Source organism: Cinclus cinclus, chromosome 14 (assembly GCF_963662255.1).
Source record: "Cinclus cinclus chromosome 14, bCinCin1.1, whole genome shotgun sequence".
NCBI classification, from domain to species: Eukaryota; Metazoa; Chordata; class Aves; order Passeriformes; family Cinclidae; genus Cinclus; species Cinclus cinclus.
Window position 1 is genome coordinate 19,774,757 of NC_085059.1, and position 21,924 is coordinate 19,796,680.

The 21,924-nt window shown below is 58.6% G+C and overlaps 2 protein-coding genes across 2 annotated transcripts in view; both read left to right on the forward strand.

The window, feature by feature from the left end:
• ABLIM3 (actin binding LIM protein family member 3) overlaps positions 1–1,560 on the forward strand; it is a 43,725-nt gene extending 42,165 nt beyond the window's left edge. The window contains exons 27-30 of the mRNA XM_062501984.1: positions 36–96; positions 281–288; positions 1,026–1,106; positions 1,447–1,560. Coding sequence (XP_062357968.1) covers positions 36–96; positions 281–288; positions 1,026–1,106; positions 1,447–1,560 — 264 coding nt within the window. The remainder of the gene's footprint in view (positions 1–35; positions 97–280; positions 289–1,025; positions 1,107–1,446) is intronic.
• Positions 1,561–4,315: 2,755 nt separating this feature from the next.
• On the forward strand, positions 4,316–21,604 carry AFAP1L1 (actin filament associated protein 1 like 1). The gene is made up of 19 exons (XM_062502051.1): positions 4,316–4,331; positions 14,163–14,291; positions 14,744–14,827; positions 15,146–15,243; positions 15,373–15,484; positions 15,845–15,943; positions 16,322–16,533; positions 16,884–17,063; positions 17,714–17,800; positions 18,018–18,111; positions 18,244–18,396; positions 18,793–19,004; positions 19,251–19,396; positions 19,691–19,769; positions 19,880–19,994; positions 20,151–20,315; positions 20,510–20,688; positions 20,916–21,044; positions 21,297–21,604. The coding sequence occupies exons 1-19, from the start codon at positions 4,316–4,318 to the stop codon at positions 21,318–21,320; spliced, it is 2,313 nt and encodes a 770-aa protein (XP_062358035.1). The 3' UTR covers positions 21,321–21,604.
• The last annotated feature ends 320 nt before the right edge of the window (positions 21,605–21,924 follow it).

A 21,924-nucleotide genomic window follows, 5' to 3' on the forward strand; every position in this document is an offset into this window, starting at 1 on the left:
TCTCTCAGTGCCCCCTCTCTGCCCTCCTCCTGCAGCCTCCCAGCGCGGAGCTTTTCCACTACGACAGCACGAATGCAGTCAACTGGGGGATGAGAGGTATGGGGGGCACGGGGCTGGGGACCCCCGGGGATGCTGTGGGGCTGCCAATCCCCCCACAGGCAGCTCTGGAAAGGGGGAGGCTGGAGGGAGAATGGGGGGACACGGGCAGGGTCCCCGCAGTCTCCAGTGGCAGCACAGGGGTCCTTGTGGCTCACGTCTCGTTTGTTTTCTCTCCCCACAGAGTACAAGGTAAGACCCTTCTGCTGCAAGGAGTGGCCACCAGCCAGAGGTGGGAGTCCCAGGGATGTGTCCGTGTGCCCCCAGGCTCTGCAGAGGGAAGTTTTGCCCTCTGCCTTTGTTCTCTTCCATCCTCGACCTGACTGAGCCCAGGATTGAGGAGCTCAGAACAGAATCCCTCCCCTCCTACCAGGTCCCAGGTGCTTGGCTGAGCAGAATTGTCCCCTGGGTGAGGAACAGAGCAAGGGGGTTGTGCTGGTGGATGGTGGGATGCTCCTTCTTCTGCTCTGGGCAGCAGAGTGGGTTCAGTGGGGGACGAGTGTGACTTTGGACCATGTCCCTGTTGTGAGGGATGGGGCAAAAGCTGGCAGTGACAACAGGGATAGCTGTGGGAGGGGCAGCAGAGCCTTGGTCGGCTGGCAGAGGGGATAAAGGAGTCAGAGCAGCCCCAGAAAAGGGATGAAAAAAAGCAATTTGCAGTTTCACATGCAGCCCTGGAGAAAAATTGTGCTCACACTCATGCCTGGGGTGAGCAGAGTGAGCAGGTTATTCCAGAGCCACCACAGAGATTCAGGGTGGCTCAGTCACCCTGAACACAATTCCCAGCTCTCCTTGTCCCATCCAAGCCCTGCAGTCAGCTGTGCCACCCAAACCCTGTTAAATCCAGCAGGAGGCCTTGCCCTCATTCCCAAGTGTGCCCAAGTGTCTCATGGCTGCCCCACAGTGTCCCTGTCCCTGTCCCCGTGCAGATTTACCCCTACGAGCTGCTCCTGGTGAAGACGAGGGGGAGGAACCAGCTGCCCAAAGATGTGGACAGGACTCGGTTAGAGGTGAGAAGAGCCTTTTTCACTGGGAACAATCAGGGCACAGAGAGACCTGATCCCAGGGGTGGCCCTGGCACGCAGTGTGTGTGGCTGGTGGCCATGTCAGGGGCATCTCCACATCTGCTCAGGAGCACACTGAGGAGTGCCAGGGCACTGTCACAGGGCTCCTGCTGCTCCCCTGTGCCTTTGGCAGGGGCAGGAGGGAGGCAGGTCCTGCCCCTTTCCCGAGGGAGCGGTGCTGGGGGTTGTGTCACCCCACTGTCCCAGCGGGAAGGGGATACCCTCAGATCCCCTGCTTGACCCTGCAAGGTGCCCAGCTCTGGCCCAGCCTCCCATTTCTCCCCAGAGACACCTATCCCAGGAGGAATTCTACCAGATCTTCGGGATGACCATCGCCGAGTTCGACCGCCTGGCGCTGTGGAAGAGGAACGAGCTGAAGAAGCAGGCCCGGCTGTTTTAAATGCAGTGCACTATAAATATATACATACCTATAAATATATACATAGAGAGATCTCTATATGGCAGCTCTGTATGATTCTCGGGGCTGTACGGGGCACAGGGCCCCTCTCTGCCCCACTGAGAGTGAATTGGAGTCTTGCAGATCGTTCGATGCTCTGTGTTTCCTTTCCTTTTCCAGCCTGATTTCTGTATCCGTGCCTGGGTTCTCCCCACACTTGGTGTCTGTCACTGCTGTCCCACAAAGAGGGACACAAAGAGAGGGGAGGATTTTCCTGCAGCCATGGTTCCTGGAGCTTGAAGAGAGCAGGGCTTGGGGATAGGGGTGTCCTATCCCCTTCTGCTCAGCTGGGATGTGGAGTAGAGGTGGAAAAGGCTCTGGACACAATGGCAGGAAAGTGGGATCTGACTCCAGGCTCTTTAAATCCATCCCTGGCTTTACATGGCCAGGACTGGGGGCACTTCAGGATCTGAAATGCAGAGCTTAGGGCAGGGGATAGAAGTGGTGGGGACCCCACAGGGCCAAGGTGTGACCCTGAGTCCCAATCCCTCCTGGGCTGGTGGCTTTCCCTGCAAAGCATGGGTTGTTCCAGATCCAGTTTGTCCTCCCAAGGTTCCAGAACAGCCACTTTCCATCCCCAAATCCAGCCCTTCCTAAGTGGAGCAGCCAAAGCCACCTCCTGCCTTGTGCAGTTTCTTGCTGCTCATCAGGTTTGTCCAGGGTTGAGTATTCCAGGATATTCCAGCTGGGAGCTGAGGGAAGGCCAGAGGAGAGGAGTGGGAAATGCAGGTCCCACTACCTGCTGGACCTCTCCTGGGTTGTCCTGAATTCCCCATCACAGCTGCCTGAGTCCCTGATGAATCCCTCTGGGAATGAAGGCAAATTCCCCCTACTGCAAACTCAACATGTTTATATCCCAGTCTCTATGGGATAACTTTTTTTTTTTGTTTGTTTGTTTTTTCATAAAACAAATAAGGTCGTTTCCACACAAACCTCTTCCCTGGTGTCTGTGGTGCTGTGCTTTTCTATTTGCTCATCCTGCAGGATTTTCAGGCATATAGCAGGATTGAACAGCCCCAAAACCATGCCAGGGAACCATGGGGTACCAGCAGGAGTTGGGTCAGCAGAGTTCCTGAGAGGGGACAGCACAGGTTTTACCTTCACTGTGCTATGGGCTGCATTCTGGTCCCCTCTGGAGCCCTCCTGTCTTGGTGGCCCCACGAAGTGGATTCAATGCCCTCCCTGCCATCCAAAGCTGCCCAGTTTGTTGCACAAAAATCCACCCGCAGGTTCCCCTTGCAGGGGTTTGCCTGAGTTCAAGGGGCTCAGGGCAGGAGTTCTCCCATCAGCAGCAACTCCAGCTCTGGAGCTTTATGCCAAGGAAAGGGCTGGGGATTGAGGAGAAGGTGGCAACATTGCCCTGGGAAATGATTGCTCATCTGCTTTAGTGCAGCAGTAAATGAGCCGAGTTTATTTATAATTATTTCACTCATACAAAATAGGGCTCTCTAAATCAAACTCAACTGTTTGTGGCTGGAGGAATCCTCCCTCTCCAGCAGCAGCTCCAGTGAGAAAGCCTGGGGGATGTTATTAATAACAGTAGTAACACAGCAACAGCAGGATCTTTTCATTTCCAAAGGATTTTATGGACAGTAACTCTCCTCCACAAGGCAAAGGTGGGGAAACTGAGGCAGGGCTTTTTTTTTTCCTCTCTCTCTCTCTCTCTCTCAAAGCCAGGGCAGGCTCTGCAGCTCCTTTCTGGGACAGCAGACACTCCAAGGGTCCCTGCTGGTGTCCCATTGCCCTGGGGGGTGGTGCAGGGACACCCCAGGTGTCACCACCTGCCCTGGAAGCTGCCCCTGCAACTCCCAAAGCAGCCTGGCAGTGTTGGCAGCCCTGAGATTCCTGCCCCAACCATAGCCCCGAAGGTGATCCCAAGTTGTGGAAGAAAACTGGGGCTCAATCCAGGATGGAGAGACCATCAAACACCATCCATGCAGGAACTGGTTCCCAGCTGGGCATGGAGGGGGTGAAAGGGAGTGGTCCTGGGCTGAAATTGCCCCAAAAGGGGAATTTCTCCAGGCCAGTTGCTAATTCACATCTGATGTTTCAATTCTTGCTTCCCCAAGTGATAATAATTGGGTACATGTGAAACCTTATCACGTTTCTGTCCCATCCTGCTGTCCACACAAGGCTCATCTGCACCTGGATTGTCCTGGCAGTGCCAGGAGTCTCTGTCCTTGCTGCCACGCCTGGGACACTGTCACACGTGCGTCACACACCCCACAAGTCTCCCTTGGGGTCTGTGCTGGGGAGGGACAATGACAGCGGCATGGCCAGGGACACGCTGGGCACAGCAGGGACACCAGGAGGGAGCAGATATGGACGGGATTTTGGGCACGGGGGAAACAAGGACGGAGGGGTCAGGGAGATTTCCTTCCCCCCTAAACCGAACTTGCCCAAGACGAGCAGGTGGAGGCGGAGCGCTCAAGACCCCCCACCCTTCCCAGGGGGGTCTCGGAGCTGCGGTGGCGGGGGAGGCAGGGGACCCCAGCCGCGGCCGGGCTGTCCCCACAGGGCGTCCCCAGTGCCGTGCCGTGCCGTGCCGGGCCGGGCCGGTGCTCGGCGCTGCCGAGCGAGGGAGGGAGGGGCGGATGAAGGGATTGGCCACCCCGAGAGAGAGCCGGCCCCGCCGGGCGGCCGCTGCCCGGGACATTCGCTCGCCCGGAGCTCCCGGGGGCAGCCGCGGCTCCGGACCATGGACCGGCTCAGCGGTAAGGGACCGGGACGGGAACCGGGACGAAATGGGATAGGATGGGACGGGACGGAATAGGACGCGCATCCCTCCCCGAGCACACGCGGAGGGCACAGGGGATTCCCGTGCCAGGCGCAGGAATCGCGGGTGGCGCATCCCATCCCAACCGAGCGGCTGCATCCCAGCGGCTCCCTGTGCGACCCTGGTCCCAGCGTGTCTTTGCTGCCCCTCAGTCCTCCAGCAGGGCTGGCTGGGGCATGAGCTGGAACCAGTTTCTCTTTGCTGGTCGGATGGGTAAAATGCCAAGATCCTGCAAGGGAGGCTGTGGGGTGTAAGCACTTGTTAGGAGAAATTGTGGTCGTGGAAAGGGAGGTGACGTTCCCCGATGGAGCTGATGGGGTTCAGAGGGTTTCCCTGTCTGGAAAAGCCACGGAGGGCCTGATCCCCACCCTGCTGGGGAGCAGCTGCCTTCCCACACGTGTGTGATTCCCGCCTGTGGCATCGGGCTCTCCGAGCTCCTGGGCTTTGATCTGGGATCTGTGTAAACCTGCCAGGGCTTTGGGCCAACTCTGCAGAGAAGGTCCTGGCTTTCTGCTGGGGCTGCCAGGTCCCTGCAGGGAGCAGAGGGAGGTTTGCACGGGGGTTGCTCCTTGCCTGGGGCTGCACAGAAGGGGCAGGTGGTGACATGATGGAGCACGGGGGTCCTGGCCCTTGACCTGGCCTTGGAGGTGCTACAGAAACACTGGCCAAAAACGATAAGAGGGTGGCCGGGGCCTCTCTGGCTGCACGGGCTAGAGCACACTGAAGTCCCAGGGCAGCTCAGGAGTGCTGTGTCTGCAGCCTTGGGTCAGCACCACAAAGACCCAGGGGGTCAAGAGTTCCCCTTGCCGATGTAAAAGGATGGGGTGGCGTTTCCGCAGTGGAAACAGCTCTGAGGAGTTTGGGACTGCTGGAAACACAGGCACGGTGTCAGTGCTTGGGGAGCAGTGCCAGTGGCTGCGGCCCAGGAGGGGACAGGGACGGTGACAGGGACAGCCAGCCCCTGTGGCTGTGTCCAGCCAGGGTGGCTTTGCTAGCTCTGAAGGGAGCTGTGGCATGAGGGGGAATGTTAGTGACATTTGGTGGTGTCCTTGGGGGCCCCAGAGGACATCACTGCTGGGGACGGGGCAGCAGAGCATCCCCATTCTCCTGCTGTGTGAGCTGAGGGGAAATCCCCACTCTGCACCTCAGCCCACCCCAAAAATCAAACCTAGGACCTCATGGCAGAGAAGGAGGGTGTGCCCAGCTGAGGGAGCCGTGTCTGGGCATGGTTTGGCCTCCCCACAGATTGACCCTGCCAGGGAAGAGCTGTTTTATCCCCGTCGCTGGTGCCTGCCTGCTTTGTTTTGAGTGCTGGTGATGAATTGCTGTTGGCACCTGGATGGCTCTTTGCTAATGTAAACCTCCCCCAGCCCCTCCTGCTCATCAGCCAGAGCTGCTGGATCCCTCTGGGGTCTGTGACTGATGGAGGGAAGGTTCCCTTCCCAAATAAAAGGATGGGTCTGGCCTTAGGCAGGAGCTCCATGCCCATTCCCAGTCTCTGCTCTCTGGCAGCCCCTTCCTTCACCTGGAGCTCTGCTATATCCTGATTTTATCATCTGCCAGTTTTTTCTCATTGCCAAGCAGGTTGGGCAGTGCCCAGTGTGTGGCCCAGCTCCACACCAGTGGCTAACTGGGGGGAATGGTGCTCTGGGCTGTTGGCAGAATTCTCTCAGGTTGTGCTGATGGAGAACCCAGCTCCTAATGTGCGATTTGGGAAGCGATCCTTTGCTCAAACACCCCTGTGCTCACACATGGCTTCTCCTCCCTCATTAGTGTCTCTTCCCTGACCTTTTGAGCCACCAGAATTTAGCTCCTGCCCCAAACTTATCTGGGCTCTAAATCCAGCAAAGCCTGCGGAGATGTGTCAGGGATAAACTTGGCTCCAGCTCGCCCGCAGGAATGGGGAGGCTGCAGGATGGGTGGGAGGGAGCCGGGATCATTCCTGCCCTGCCGCCTGCGAGCTGGCAGCAGGAATCCTGCCGGTGCAAGGAAGGGGTCTGGGCTGGTGAGAAGCACAGCCCGGGCCAGCTGTTAGCACCGGGCAAGTGCCGAGCTCTCCTCCGCATTGCAGCCATTCCTTCCGCTGGAAACTCAGCCACCGCCTGTTCCCAGCCCCAGCGTGGTGGGGAAGGGATCTGAGCCTCCCTGGGGTGGGTAAAACAGGGTGGGAGGAGGTGGTCCTGAGGATGCTGATGCTGATGAAGGGCTGGAGTTGTTTGCTTCTCTGGATTTTCCAATATCCTGCTGCGTGCAGTGGTGGCCTTAGCAGGGAATCCCTGGATTCGTGTGAAGCCTCCTGGAAGCTCTGGAGGGGCACGGAGGGGCTGCTGGAGGGGGGAAGGACACTGTGGGATAACGGCCCCCAGCCAGGAGCTCTGGGGACTGTCCTGTCTGCCTGCAGTGCCTGGAAAACCTGCCTCTTTCCCACTCTTGACCTGGAAATGCTCTTTTCCTGTGCAAACGTGCCGAGTTGCGAGGCTGCCGTGCCCTTTGCTGTGGAGCTGAGCTCCCATGGGCCTGCAGGAGGTTCCTATCCCTGCCCAGGAAAACTTTGTTTAAGGTTGTGAAGAAGTTGTCTCATCCCAAGCAGTGGGAAGCCTTTTCAGAGGAGAACACTGGGCTCGACCCGAGCTCTGCCGGTTGTTCAGTAGCCAAATCACTTGCTGGGGACAGGAGATAACAGTGGAGCAGAGTAGAGGCTTGAAGTGGTTTCTGGCATCCCAGACTTGTGTCCTAACCCCTTAACCCTTCCCTATTATCTAGTCTGGCACAGCTGAAACTCCCTCCTGAGGAGCACATCTTCTCCTGCATATAAGGAACCTTAAAAATTAACGACACAACTCTCTGTCCTGTGCAATATCTATCAAATGCCACTGTCCCGGGCCAACGACAGGACAATGGGGCTGGAAACCTTTTGCTGCCAGCCCTGCACAAACAAGGGGCTGGCACCCAGGAGGTGACAGAGCAGGGAGGGTACCCTGGCCGGCAGCAGCCGCCTGTCATCACCCCGAGGTGCTGGAAGCAGCGGAATTTGGGGAGTTCAGGTCCCTCTGTGGATTCTGGGCTGACAATCTGCAGCGGGGAAGGATAAAATAAAAGGATAAAATAACCTCTCTGAGCCTCTCCCCGAGGCACGGCTGCTGCAGCCCCTTCTTTTCCTGCTCCTGATAAAGCCTCCCATGGCATCAAAGCCGGCTCTTTGGCAGGCGAGGGAAAACACTGACGTTTCGTAACAGTTTGGAACAAAAACAGCTTTGCTGCAAGGGGTTTCCATGCTCAAAATAATTTTTTTCTTTTCTTTTTTTCTTTTTTTCTTTTTTTTTTTTGAAGTGGTTTTCATGTGCATGCGATCCTGGAAGTGATGAGAGGGAGCTGGGGGAGATGCTGGTGTGCTCTGATTGCTGGCAGTTAGCATGAGATGTGTAAGGAGCACTTTGTAGAGTGGCTTTGACTTTCTCCGGAGGTTTCTTTGAGCATTAAACCCACCCAAGTTTGTGATGGAGGAGCAGCTGCTCATTTTACGTGGTCCAAAATTTTGGGAAACCATAGTTGTGAAGGATAGAACAAGGAATAGAACTTAAGTAGCAACAGGTTTGAGAGCTCGATTTGGTGCCCCGGAGTTAAAAGCAGAACCAGTCCCAGCTCTGGTGGAACCACCGGCAGTGACCAGAGCAGTCGGCCACACCTTGTCACCTTTCCCGCTGGGATATCCCGGTTTTCCTGCCCCTCCAGCCCTGCCCTGCAGGGGTTAAACGGGTCGGAAATGCTGTCGGATGGTGGCCTTGTCCCTGCACCTGATGCTCCCGGCGGAGCTTGGCAAGGGAAGGAAAGGGAAGGGCTGAGAAAATAACTTTATCCTGCTCTGTACCGAGTGTCCTCAGGGGCAGCGCGGCCCCAGCCCCCGCACACCGAGACCCTGTGCTGTGCCCTGCCCTGAGGACATGGGGACAAGCCTGAGGTGGCCACTGAGAGGGTCCCGACCCCCCCCCACCGGGCAGGGGGACTCGTGTCCAGCACAGCTCTGCCATTCCTGGCCGTTGTCGGGGTCAGGGCAGGGATGCCAAGGGCACATCTCCCTTCCCAGCTCCACAAGGATATTTCCCCCACTGGCATCCGTGGTTCCTCTCCCACCAGCTCTGTAAAGAAGGATCCACATCCCGCTGGTGACAGCATTTGGGAATGTGCAGTGGGATTTGGGAAAGCTGACCCAGCAGCTCCTTCCTGCAAATCCCTGCCCATACCCGGCTAGGTGAGGGTTTGGATCCTCCCCTCCTTCTCAGGATCCTGTCACACGCCCCCCCCGTGTGACTTCTCCTCCCAAGATGTGCCAGCTCTGGTGGCCTCCCCATGTCTCACTCCTGCAGGCTGGGAATTGCATCCAAGGCATTTTGGAACTTGGATTTTGGGTCTGGGGATGTATAAGACGTGGAGAAGTGTCTCTTGGGATGCAGAGAGCTTTCCAACCCCAACAGAGGAGATTTTGGGGATGTGGGGGCTGGATCCAGCCCTGAGTGGTGCTGTGGACTGGTGGGAATTGGGGTTTCCCATTAGAACACTTGCAATGAGCTGGAATTCCTGCAATTAGCTGGAATTCTGACTCTCCCAGAAGCTGAGGTTGGAGGTGACAGCTTCAGGTCCCCACAGGCAGGAAGGTGTGACCCAGGGAAGCTTCCCACTGCTCTGCCCACCACGGACGGTGGGCACAGGGTTGGGCACCATCCCAGTGCTGGAGAGGAGCCCAGGCCAACCTGTAGCTGGAGTTTGTTTGGAAAAGGCCGACACCAAAAATTTTGGTTGGAGGAAACACAGTTTATTCTGGGTTCTGAGTAATCCTAACATCTCTCCTCTGCCTGAAGCTTGTTTTTTATACATTACTCAGCAGGTCTTGCCCCTGACTGACTATTCCTTTAAAGGGCATCTCAAACCTCTCCTTTTCATTCATTATTTAAATGTGTTTTCCAGCCAGCAGCCTCCGAGCCCTGCTCCCAGGCTGGAGCATCCTGCCATGAGCCTGCTGAGCCTGGCACCGAGTCCTGAAATGTAGTCTGGGCCTGGCACCGACTTCTAAAATGTAGTCTGGGAGTACTAAACCTGCTCCATGTGATTTTCCAGGGCTCATTGTGTTGAGCTTGGACTGGAAACTCCTCGTACCTGGGGTTAGGAACAGAGTTTGTAGGCTCCCCTCTGGGGACACAGCAGGGTCACTCAGAGATCTCTCACCTGGGTGATTTTATTTGCTCAGCATCTTGCTGGGCTCAGTTGTGAGAGGGACAACGCAGCAACCATCCCCTGCTCCTCTGGGCTGAGGGTAGCTGCAGCCTCCAGGTCAGGGGGATAAAGTTTGCTTTGGGAGAGCTAAAGCAAACAGCCACAAACTTCTCCAGGAGGCAGAGAAAGGGGGAACCAGCCCCTGGAGAAGGGGTCCTGCCATGGCACGGAGTACTGGGGGGGTCACTGGCAGCCTGGGTCACACGGAGGTGCTTGTTGGTGATTTAATCAGCCTGTTAATTATTACCTGCAGCACTCCTGAAGCTGCTGTGAGGAAGGACATTGCCTGCAACCCAGCAGGGGCTGTCCCAGAAACAGTGTCCCTTCAGGGAGCCTCTGTCCCTCTGATGCCCCATGGCTGTGCTGGGGAGGCACTGCCCAAGGGACTGGGTGCCAAGGGGAGTGTGAAGGGTGAACTGAGTGGGTGGCACCACCAGGAGAGCCTGGACCCAGCCTGGGGATCCCTCTGGGCTGTCCTCCTGGCCCCGGGGGTGGGACCCCCTCGTTCCTATTTAATCTAATTACACCAGGGCAGAGGCTTCACCGGAGTGAGTGATGGGTCCTGCAGTGTGTGAGCTGCCAGGGACACGAATGCAGGTGATAATCTTTGCCCTCTGCACGCTCTATCAGGCTGTAATTACACTTCCCTCTATTCAGGACTCCTGTTTCCTCGTTTAAGACAGGGAGGAGGATGTGAGAAACTGCATCTCCTCCAGGAAAGAGTGTGCTCAGAGGGGGACGTTTGGAGCCCTGCTCGTGTCCAATTCCCTTGTGCAGGGCAGAGCTGTGGCTCCAGGTGTGTCCCACAGCTCCCTTTGCTCTTCCCCCCTTTTTGGGAGGTGGTAAGGACTCAGAACTGCTCTGTGCAGGGTGAGGCAGGGGACTTGGAAGAGAGAGCCTGGCTGAGGGAGCAGCTCTGGGCTGGGCTTGACTGGTCTCTGCTGGGGTGGGAGCAAGGCCATGAGATAAGGCTTTGTGCAAGGCTGTTTATCCTGGGGAGAGGAGCCTGTGCTGGCAGAGGCACTGGGACAGCCCCAGGACCCTCCATGAGCACAGCTGGAATGGCTGAGCTGGTGCTACCGGAGCTGTGCTGGGAAAGGGATCCCCAGGGATCAATGGAGGAGGCTCAGCAGGCACAGCCGGGACACTCTTTGTGCTTTTGAACCTTTCTGGTGGCTCATCTGCCCCTCTCCTGGAGCCAGAGCAGGACAGAGGAGCCCTCCAAGCCCTGCGGGCTCCTTGTGTAAGGGGAGAAGCTGCTGCTCTGGGAGGCAGAACCAGGGGGGTTTGTGCCCCCTTCAAGCAATCAGGTTTCACATTCATCTCCCAAGATTGATTTTCCAAGGCTATCAGCTAAGGATATTAATTACTGCAAGGCCACAATGATGAGGGCCCCAGGAGCTGTGCATGGCTGCTCTGCTCCTGCTTGGTGGGGCCGTGGGGATATGCTGAGACTTGAGATTTGAGCTTGCCTTGTGCCCCTCAGTGATGCTGCAGCACCCGAATTGGGAGCAGGAACATTGAGTTATCCCAGTGAGGGGCAGCTGGAGGGCCAGGGAGGGTGGCAGGGTCCCAGCCAGGCAGGAGCCAGCCCCGAGTGCTCAGATCCTGCTGGAATTGTTGGATGCAGAGTCAGAGGCTCCCCCCATCCGCCCCACTCAAGGGGCCCTTGTTTGCAGGGAGGAGATGATTCATGTGCACCGAGTGGCCCCTCAGCAAATCTTCCACTCTTAGGGGATGTTGCCAGGGTCCAAGTGTGATCATTAATGGTTGGCTTTTCCCTAAAACCCCTCCGGCCTGGAGCAGGACAGACTGGGAGGAGGCGGGGGTGGTTTCCAGGCTGCTGTTCCTGGCCCTACCAGTCCATCCCAGTTTGCCCCACACCCAGCAGGTGCTGAGTGATGGGAGCAGAGCCTGGCTGGCTCCTGCCACCTCCGGGGCCGAGTGCTGCCCCTCTCCTGCCCACTTGGCAGGGCAGTGCCACAGCAGTGGCCGCGGGCAGGGTGCAGGCAGCTCTGTCCTCCTGTCCCCTGCACAAAGGAACAATTCTGGGAGCTCCAAGCTACCCCGACCAAGGCACTTCCTCCTCCCCGGTGGGAAGAAACCTTCTTGGGAATGGGGATGGGAACAGGAACTGCCCTGGGAGCTCAGCAAAGTACTCAGGAGGCCATGGGCTTCCTCAAAGAGCAGCAGTGTTGGGGCTGGAGGGGGCTGCCACCATCTCACCCCTCTGGTGATGCCTGTGCTGGGGCACCCAGCAAGGCATGAGGACACGTCCCAGCACTGTGTGGCTCTTGCAGGTGGCTCCACATCGACCTGTGGACAGGTGAGCACAGTTTGTATGCTGCAGAGAACTCCTCTGGGTCTGTTTGTCCCACGGGCATCTCCCTGCAGGGCTCCCCCAGGGGCTGGGGTGTCACTGGGTGCTGTCCCCACCAATTTAGGGCATCCCAGGAGCTCTCAAGGTTTGTTTGCTGTGGGTGGCAGCTGGAAGGAGCCCTGTACCAGCAGGCAGAGCGGCCAAGGGCCCTGCCTGTGCCAACAGGAAGGATTTATTTGTGCCTGGGTTTTATTTTAGCTACAAACAATGGCTGTTACTCCCAGCATCCGATTTCCCCCGGCCGCCTTCGGCCCCAGTCATCACCTGGTGCAGGAGGAAGTGTGGCCAGAGGCAGGAGAGCTGTGGCCACAGGATAGGAGTCCCTGTGCACCTCCCACTGCATTTCAGAGCTGGGATTCAGCATCTCCCCTTCCCCAGCGCTCTCTCAAGCTGCAGACTGGGCTTTACTTGGAGGGAGAACTCCATGGGGTTGTCTTATCTCTCCCCTTGCAAAAGCTGTGTTTTTACACCAGGAAACTCCTGCTTTGGTTTGGCCAGAGACTCTTCCTCTTCCTCCTCCTCCTCTTCCTCCTCTCTGCAGGTTACTGGAGCAGGACCTGATTTTTGCTGCTGTGCTGGAGCAGAGCCAGAGAGGGGCAGGGAGGCTCTGCAGCTGCAGGCTGTGTCCAGACCTTATCTCTGTACTGGGGAAAGGGTCCCTGAGGAGGGGAGCACTTGTGGGGTCTAAAAATAGAGCTGGGCTGCTGTAGGGTGGGGAGAGGAGCTGGAGGAGATGCGGCTCCTTTGCAGCACCGTGCTTGGTGCTGCTGCCAGGGCAGGATTTGGCAGCAGGGGAAGCACTGCCCCGGTGTCCTGGATGGCAGCAGTGTCCTGGTGCTGTCCCCTGGGTCACCCCATCCCCTAGCAGAGCTGCCCTGGGTCCCCCCCAGCCCATCCAGCCCTGTTAGTTAATGCTAAAGCCATCTGCTGCCACAAGTCCTGGCCTTCCCAGGCTCAGGGAGCTCATGGACATCTCCCATCCTGCCTCAGACAGGCTGAGACGTGGAGAGGAGGGAGTTTCTGGCGTCACTGTCTGTCCTGGGGTGTCTGTGTTCAAAGCCTGACTGCAGGGAAGTGGGGTGATCCCACAGATTGTGGATGCAGGAGAAGCCCCAGCAGAAAGCAGCCAGTGGGAGCCATTGGTCAGCACCAGAGCAGGGGACACAGGGTCCATTTCCAGCTGTGTCACTGTGGTCACTGACATCCCAGCCCCTCCTCCCCAGGAGCCCTTTGCTGTCCCTGTCCCGGGGCTCAGAGCCCCCAAACGCACTGACACCAGTGCCCACCCCCAGCACAGCAGACGTGTTCCCTGTCCCCTGGCCAGCTCTGCAGGTCTCTGCTCACTCCCACCAGCTCTAGGACAAGTGTCTGTGCTGGTCCTGGCTTGCCAGGTGACCTTGGGTGTCACACCATCCCCTGCTGCCCCCCGCAGCAATTTCCCCTCACTTCCTGCAGCCTTCCCCCCCCCCCCCATTAAGCTCCTTCAGGCTGGAAGCCTAACGAGCAAAGGAAATTAATTCCTTGCCTCCCTGCGCTCCCCCAGGCTCTGCTCAACGTGCCCTCCTGGGATCACAGGCCTCTTTGACTGCCCCCTCCCTCCCCCCCTTGTATTTTGGAGGATGTTTAACAAGGGAGATGGAGGGGACAGCTCAGCTGGGGGGAAACAAAGGCGCCTTCAGAGCTCTCTGTCCGTGCTGAGTGTGCCCAGCTCAGGGCATTGCTGCTGAGCTCAGCCCCTGCCAGCAGCCCTGGCTTATCAGGCACACTCGGCTCTGGTGCCCAGCAGGGTCCCCTCGCCCCCCTCCCCGCTTGCTTTGGCACTATTTATAGAAACCAGGCTGCCCTCGTGCCCTTGGCTGGCCCAGAGCCCTGACACGGAGCTGGTGGCTGTGATGGGACGTGTCCTACACGTGGCAGGGCATGGGGATGCTGGTGACACCACAGCCTGGGGTTTGGGGTGTTCTGGGAGAGGAGCGATCCTGCACTGGGAGGAACTGCAGCTCTTTCTTTCTGCCCTCTCCAGAGCTCCAGGTTTGCTGGAGTTCAGGCCCATTTTGCCTTGTGTTAACCCCAGCACCCCAGCATCCCCCCAGCTGATGTGATTTTTCCTGCTCCCCTCAGTGCTGGACCAACTCTTGCCAGAGCTCAGCGTTCTGCTCAAGCTGCTGGACCATGAGTACCTGAGTGCCACCACACAGGAAAAGAAGCTGGCTGTCTCCACCATCCTGCAGAAGCTGCAGCCACCTGCAGGTCTGTGTCCCTCTCCTGTGGTGGCCAGTGGCTGTTCCCAAAGGCAGTGGCTGTCCCCAGCAGTGCAGGGAAAAGCTTCTGCAGGGCAGGGATGAGCCCAGCACCTGCTCAACCCCCTCGGGGCACTTTGCTCCCTGCTTTCCCTTCCCAGCTCCTCCCTGCCCCCGGAGCAGGGCTGGCGTCAGCCCTGCCCTGGATGCAGGAGGGCTGGATCCTCTCCCTGAGGAAACGCTGCTTCCCAGAGCTTTTCCTGCCCTGGGTTTGTGCTGAGTGCAGGGGTTTCCGCGGGAAGGCCGGCACTGTGCACCTGGGGCTTCACAGCCTTCCCCGTTCCTGCTCTCCTGGGGGTTCCTCCAACCCCAGGGCTTGCTCTGTGTCCCCTGGGCTGGTGTTTGCGGGGACAAGAGGTGCCAGTGCCTGCCCCAGGCTCAGAGCATCCCCTTCAATTCCAGGGAAGGATGTGGACTACATGTATGTCAACACAGCGTCCCTGGGCAATGGCACCAGCTTCGTGGAGTCCCTCTTTGAGGAGTTTGGTACGTGTCGCTAAGCTGGAGGGATGCCCTGGGGGTTATGCTGGGTGTATGCTGGTCCTGGGGTCCTTGGGAAGAAGGGTGGCAGCTACATCCTTGTATCCAGACTGGGCATCGTCTCTCCGGGCAATTGCTCCTGCTCCCTTGTGGCTGTTTGGGGGCTGGCCATGAGGGAATCCATGCTCCAGCTGTGTTTACCAGTTGTTCCCTTCTCCCAGCACCTTCCCAGGGAAGGGCTCTGGAGGGAGATCTCTGGAGGGCACGGCTGGGATGTGCAGCTCTGCTTTCCTGCTCCCTTCACTCTCTGTTCACCCTGTGCAGACTGTGACCTGCGGGACCTGCAGGACATGCAGGAGGAGGAGGGGGACACCAGTGACAGCATTGGCATGGAGCTGGCAAGGAACCAGACAGCCAAACCTGTAAGTGCCTGGCTGTCCCTGGGCCAGGTCTGCTCTGCTCCTGCAGAGGGAGCGGGACCTTTCCTGTGCCCTGCTGGGGCTCCTGCCCCTGCTGCTGCCTGGCTCATGCTGGAGGTGTTTTTGCTCCAGATTCCTGTGGATCCTGCTCCTCCACTGCCCACCACTCCCCCTCCTGAGGATTACTACGAGGAAGCGCTGCCCCTGGGCCCGGGCAAGGCTCCCGAGTACATCACCTCCCGCAGTGAGTCCTGCTCCACCCAGGCCAGCAGGAGGGTGGGGGGAGCCCCACGAGCTGCCCACTGCATCCCTCACCTGCCTGAAGAAGCAGGCAGCTCTCAGTGGGCTGGACTGCTCATCCTAGGGAAGGAATTGTCACCACTCCCACCAGCACCGCTGCTGTCCCACTCCCTTCCATCCCACTTGTTATTGCAAGGAGTTGTTTGCTCCAGCCAGACTGGGAATGAGGTGATGGGCAGAGATCAGAGCCATGGGAGGACCAATGCCGGGATGCCCTAGGAGGGTGTGCTTGGCTGTGCCCCCCTGAGCATCCATGAGGGAAAACTGGGTGCAGTAGCCCCAGCTCCCTCTGCTTCCCCTGCAGATAGCTCCAGCCCCCCCAACTCCATCGAGGACGGCTATTACGAGGATGCAGACAGCAACTACCCTGTCACCAGGATAAACGGGGAGCAAAAAAATTCCTGTAGGTATCTGGATGTCCTCAACAGAGAGGGGAGAGTTTTGGCAAAGTCCAGCCCAAGGTGGGGCTTGAGCAATGGGCTGGGGGTGCTGGGGTTGAGGCTGGAGAACCAGGATTTCAAAGTGTGAGCCTTGCAAAGACATAAACAGAGCCCAAGGCTCTGGATAGATACACCTGGGGCTGGCACTCAGCCCGCGAGTGTCCTGCTGAGATTCCACGGGAAATGGAGAGGGCTGGTGCCAAACGCTGCTGTTTCCAGAGGATGACACAGAATCCACCTATCCTGGCACCCAGCCCAGCTCTGTCTGGAGCCTGCTGGGCATGGGGAACCCTGCCAGGGTGTGTGGCACCTTTTAGGGTGACTCCCCTGCTTCCTTCCAGACAATGACTCGGATGCCATGAGCAGCTCTTACGAGTCCTATGATGAAGAGGAGGAGGAGGCCAAAGGCCAGCAGCTGACACACCAGTGGCCCTCGGAGGAGGCCTCCATGAACCTGGTGAAGGATTGCCGGATCTGCGCGTTCCTCTTGCGCAAGAAGCGCTTTGGGCAGTGGGCCAAGCAGCTCACCATCATCCGGGATGGCAAACTGCTGGTGAGCCTGGCCTGGGGGCACAGGATCCCCCTGGGGGGGGAGGGGGGGGGGGTTGGGAGGGTGGCTGAGCAAAAACAGAAGAAAAAAAATCACCATCCAAACAAAACCCCTGCCCCAAGGCTGCCACCCAAGCAGCAGCTGCCCTCGCTTACCTTGCCAGGGAACAGAGGGCTCCCCTGTTTTTGGGACACCACGGAGTGAGAGGGTATCCTCAGGCAACAGCATGGCCTGAGCCACCTCCACCTGTGCCACCAGCAAGGGACCCTGAGACCCAGTGCCTCCTGTGAGACCTCCCTCCAGCACGGCAGCCAGCCAGGCAGGTTTATCTGAGTTCTCTCTGCTTCCCTTAGTGCTACAAAAGCTCCAAGGACCGGCAGCCACACGTGGAGGTGCCCCTGACCACCTGCAACGTCATTTATGTCCCCAAGGACGGGCGGCGCAAGAAGCACGAGCTGCGGTTCTCACTGCCGGGGGCCGAGGCGCTGGTGCTGGCAGTGCAGAGCAAGGAGCAGGCTGAGGAGTGGCTCAAGGTACCACTGCTCCTCCCAGGAGCATCCCCAGACTCCCCTTGGCATCTTCCCTGCCTGAGGTTGGGAGGGGGCTGCCCTGGGAATGGCCTTGCCCCGCTGGAAGGGGAAGGGGGCTTTGCTCTTGGCTCTTATCTGCCGCTTCCCAGGGCCTGGGTGGCTCTGGCACTGATAGCCCCGGCTGGGGGGATGTTTGCTCGCCCCTTCCTCTGCCCCAGGGCCCTTTCCTGTCTTTGTTCGGGGCCGGGAAGTGGGGACTGCGGGGAAAGGGTGGCGGGTGGGAAAGGAGCCTCTGAGCACACCACTAGCGCAGCCGTCACCCCAAATGTGGGAGAACGGGCTTGTTTTACACAGCCAGGACATGCCATGCCTTAAAACAGTGTCCTGCACTGGCAGGATGATGCTGGCTTTGGCACCTAAGTCTCTCCCTTCTGAGATTTCCAAGATCCCTGAGAAAATCCATGACACTTGTTGAAGTTTTGAAGGGGCCAAGGTGTGAGCAGTCCCAATCTGGGTTTGCTGCCCTGAGATGTGGGGGGACCAGGACCTGTCCCCCTGAGTCATCATGGCTGTGATAGTGAAGGAGCTGAGCCAGGGAGGGCAGCCCTGGCCCTCAGGTCATTCTGAAGTGACAGCTGGGGCTGTCTCTGCAGGTGATAAAGGAAGCCAGCAGTCCAGCAGCAGGCGGGATGGAAGCCCCCACCTCCCCAGTGATGCTGTGCAAGATGGAGCTGGACAAGGTGATGGTTTCTTAGGGTCCCGTGTGGACAAACCCGGGGAACACGGAGCTGGAGGACCCTGAATTCCTGAGGCTGCACAAGGAGCCCTTGCCATTCTCACAGCAGCTCTGCAGGGCTGGGAAGGGGAACAGGAGCTGGATATCCCAGCCCTGTGCAGGGGGATGAAGGGCTGGCAGTGGCTCGGGGATGCTGCTGATGGGATTCTGCTCTCCCACAGCGGCTGTCCCAGGAGAAGCACACCTCGGACTCAGACAGTGTGGCCATGGGTGACACCGGGTCCCCGGCCACCCGCAGAGAGCACGGCGAGCACGGTACAGCCCCTGTCCCCACTGCCCACCCAGCCAGCTCCAGCTGTGTGCCCACAGCTGGGCAGAATCTTCTGCAGCCAGGTGGGATTCCAGGACATGCAGCAGGGTCACACAGTAGCATCCCTGTCCTTCCAGGGAAAGGCAAAAAGAGCGGTCTGGCTGACCTGAAGGGCTCGATGAGCCGGGCAGCAGGGAAGAAAATCACCAGGATCATCAGCTTCTCCAAGAAGAAGCCATCCCCTGAGGACACCCAGACCTCCTCCACTGAGGAGGACATCCCCTGCTGCGGTTCGTGTGGGCTGGGGGCAAAGATGGGAGTGGAGTGGGATCAGTGGGGAGTGATGTCCTTCCCCCTGTATGGCTGTAGGGGTTGAGAGGTGGGTATGAACTCATTGTGGGGCTGTGACACTGCCACAGGCTGGGAAATGCTGTCCAAGCCTGGCTCTGCAAATTCCAGTGGCGAGTGGGCAAGTGGTCAGCCATGTTCCCAAAAACAGCCTGGGGGGATTGTGTGGTACTGAGCTGGCAGCTCCCCTGGGCCCAGCTGGTTGTCTGGGGAGGAAACTGAGGCACAGAAGGGCTGGATGAGTAGGAAGCCATGCTGTTAACCTCTGTCTCTTCAAAACCTGCCTGAGGCCCAGCCGAGCAGGTGGTGATGCCCTTCCCTCCCCCTACCTCCCACAGGCTACCTCAGCGTGCTGGTGAACCAGTGCTGGAAGGAGCGCTGGTGTCGCCTCAAGGGCAACACCCTCTACTTCCACAAGGACCGCACGGACCTGCGCACGCACGTCAACGCCATCGTCCTGCGGGGCTGCGAGGTGGTCCCCGGGCTGGGCCCCAAACACCCCTTTGCCTTCCGTATCCTGCGCCACGGGCACGAGGTCACGGCGCTGGAGGTGAGCGGGGGGGAACAGGCTTGTGAGGATGGGGTTGTGAGGATGGAGGAGCAATCTTTGTGGTGATCGATGTCTTGTGCAAGCGGTGCCTTGTTTTGTGCTCCCCTGGAAAGCTCAGGGCAGCTTCTGGGTGACCTAGGGGAGCCGCATGGGAGCTTTGTGCACAGAAGAGTTTTGTGTCGGGAGGCAGCATGGATGAGTGGCTGGGAGCTGGGCATGCACTCCAACTCTTCCTCTGTCCTCCAGGCAAGCTGCTCTGAAGATCTGGGCCGCTGGCTGGGTCTCCTCTTGGTGGAAACAGGCTCCCAGACAGCCCCAGAGGCCTTACACTATGACTACGTGGATGTGGAGACCATTGCCAACATCGTGACGGCCGTGAGGCACTCCTACCTGTAAGGATGTGCTCCTGCTCTGCCAGAGGCTGCATGCTGTGCTGGGCTGGGCAGGGTGATCCTTGGCCCTTGGGATTTCCTAGAACGGGCACAGGCTGGGCTGTGATCTCAGGGACAGTCAGTGCCCCAGGGGTTGCTCCCTTGGGCAAGATGGGAAGTTGAAAGGGTTTCATGCTGATGAAGGGTGTGGTGGGGTGTGGTCGTGGGATGCAGGAATCCCTCTGAGCTGGAGGGGCTCCCTGAGGGGCTGGCTAGGATGTTCTGGAAAGGACGACCCCACCCCTCCTTCTGCAGGTGGGCCAGCTCCTCCCAGGATCACCGAGCAGACTCCTCTCGGGTGGTGTACGATGATGTCCCCTATGAGAAGGTTCAGGTGAGCACGACTTCACGGCTCATCGTCTCCCACCACAGTGACTCAGGGAGCCGTGGCCGGGCTGGGACGGCCCTGCAGGTGTCTCAGCTCACTCTCTCTCCTCCCATCAGGCGGAGGAGGAGCCAGGGCGGCCAGGGGGGGCTCAGGTGAAGCGCCACGCCTCGTCCTGCAGCGAGAAATCACGGCGGGTGGACCCGCAAGTCAAAGTGAAGAGACATGCATCCAGTGAGTCCCCGGGCCACAAACCTCCCCAGGGCTCGTGGCCAGTGCGGGACGGGGCTGTTCCCCAGAGAGACGTGCAGCCACGGCTGCTGGGTGGGCTCAGCTGGACCACGGGTGCCATCGGTGCAGCCCTTCATGGGCTCTCCCCTGCGCCTGCAGGTGCCAACCAGTACAGGTACGGCAAGAACCGGGCCGAGGAGGACGCCAGGCGATTCCTGACGGAGAAGGAGAAGCTGGAGAAGGAGAAGGCAGCGATCCGCAGCGAGCTGATGTTGCTGCGGAAGGAGAAGCGGGAGCTGCGGGAAGCTATGAAGGGCAGCACGGGTAGGTCGGAGCCACTCGAGATGCTCGGGGACAGAGCTGGGCCGGCCCAGGGACACCGGGCTGGCCACAGGGACAGTGTGGCCGGGAGCTGGGCCGGCTGCAGCGCTCTGCCGGGTTGGCAGCCCCATCTAGTGTCCCTGTGCAGGAGGATGGGTGGATTCTCCCAGCGCTGAGCTGGGTGCTTGTGCACGCAGGGCCGAGGCTGCAGGAGCTGGAGCAGCGGGTGGCGGGGCTGGAGGAGCGGTGCCGGCAGAAGGAGGAGTCTCGGGTCGATCTGGAGCTCAAGCTGACCGAAGTGAAGGAGCAGCTGAAGCAGTCGCTGGCAGGAGGGCCGGCCTTGGGGCTGGCAGTGACCAGCAAGGCTGAGAATGGGGTAGGCTTCCCTTTTTTCTCACTCAGAACTCAACTTCTACAGGAAACTGTGGTTGGGGTATGTGGGGAGCAGCACGCGTGGCTTTGTCCCATTGTGGACAGTTTGGTTACCTCAATTTTTATCTCATTAGAGTTCATGTTTTGTTGTTTGTTTTCTTTTGTTTTTTTTTATCTGTTGTCGATGCTTGCTGGGTTTCCCGAGCTTTTCTTGCTCCCCCTTTTCCACAGGAAACTACAAATAAACCAAACGGGACCCACCCTGAGCACCTGGTCCCTGTGAACTGTGCAGCAGAGCTGAGGAAGAGAAGCCCCTCCATCATCCCAGCCAACACGGGGAGCGTGCTGCGGAAAGCCAAGGTCCTGCTGAGCCCTCCCTCTCCTTTCTGGCCCCACGGGAAATCTCAGTCTTTGCCCCTTATTTGACCATGAAATCCTGGAAGTGCAGTGCTGGGTGGGAGAGGGAAAGCATCACCCCTACAACTGAATAAAAATGGTTGGAAAATGCTGGGTCCAAAGCCCCCAGTAGGGAGGGATACCTCGAAGTGTTCCTTTTCTAGTGATGTCTCCTCATCTCTTTCACTTTTTTTTTTTTTTTTTTTTCCTCTGCAGGAATGGGAAAAGAAGCAGACTTAAGTCAGGCTGCCAAACCCCGAACACACACTGGGGATCACAGAGGAGCTCCCAGCCCCCTTTCTCCAAGACACTGGGAGGGTGCTGGGAAGGCGTGGTGGGAAGAGACGTTCTCCCAGTCCCCACCACTGCGGCACCACCACCACTATAAACCCGGGGAAGGGGGCGGGAGGGGATTTGGGAAGCGGGTGGGGAAGGGAGTTCCTTGTGGATCAGGATCACAAACTGCTGGGAAATCCAGCTCTGGGGGGAGCCTGCCCCGGAGCCAGGATTCCGACACAAACTCTGGGTGCAGAAGGAAGGAGGGGAGAGCCTGGGGCTGGCAGGTGGCACTGCCCAGCGGGTGCTCCAGATTTTGGGATCAGCATGTGTTCAGGCTAATATTTGCCAAAGCAACCATGGACTCGTTGGGGGGTTTGGCCCCCTCAGGATTGGGATTCAGGAGTTGCTCAGAATCAGCCACTTGGGAGATGCCAATTGTTCACCCTGCTCACTGCTCCCAGCTCTGCAGGGTCTCATCTCAGGGTGCCTCATGGCTCGAGCTTGCTGTGCCTCAACCAATATTGCCTTTGTCCAATATTTCCTTCTTGTTCTCCAGGCAGCAAGG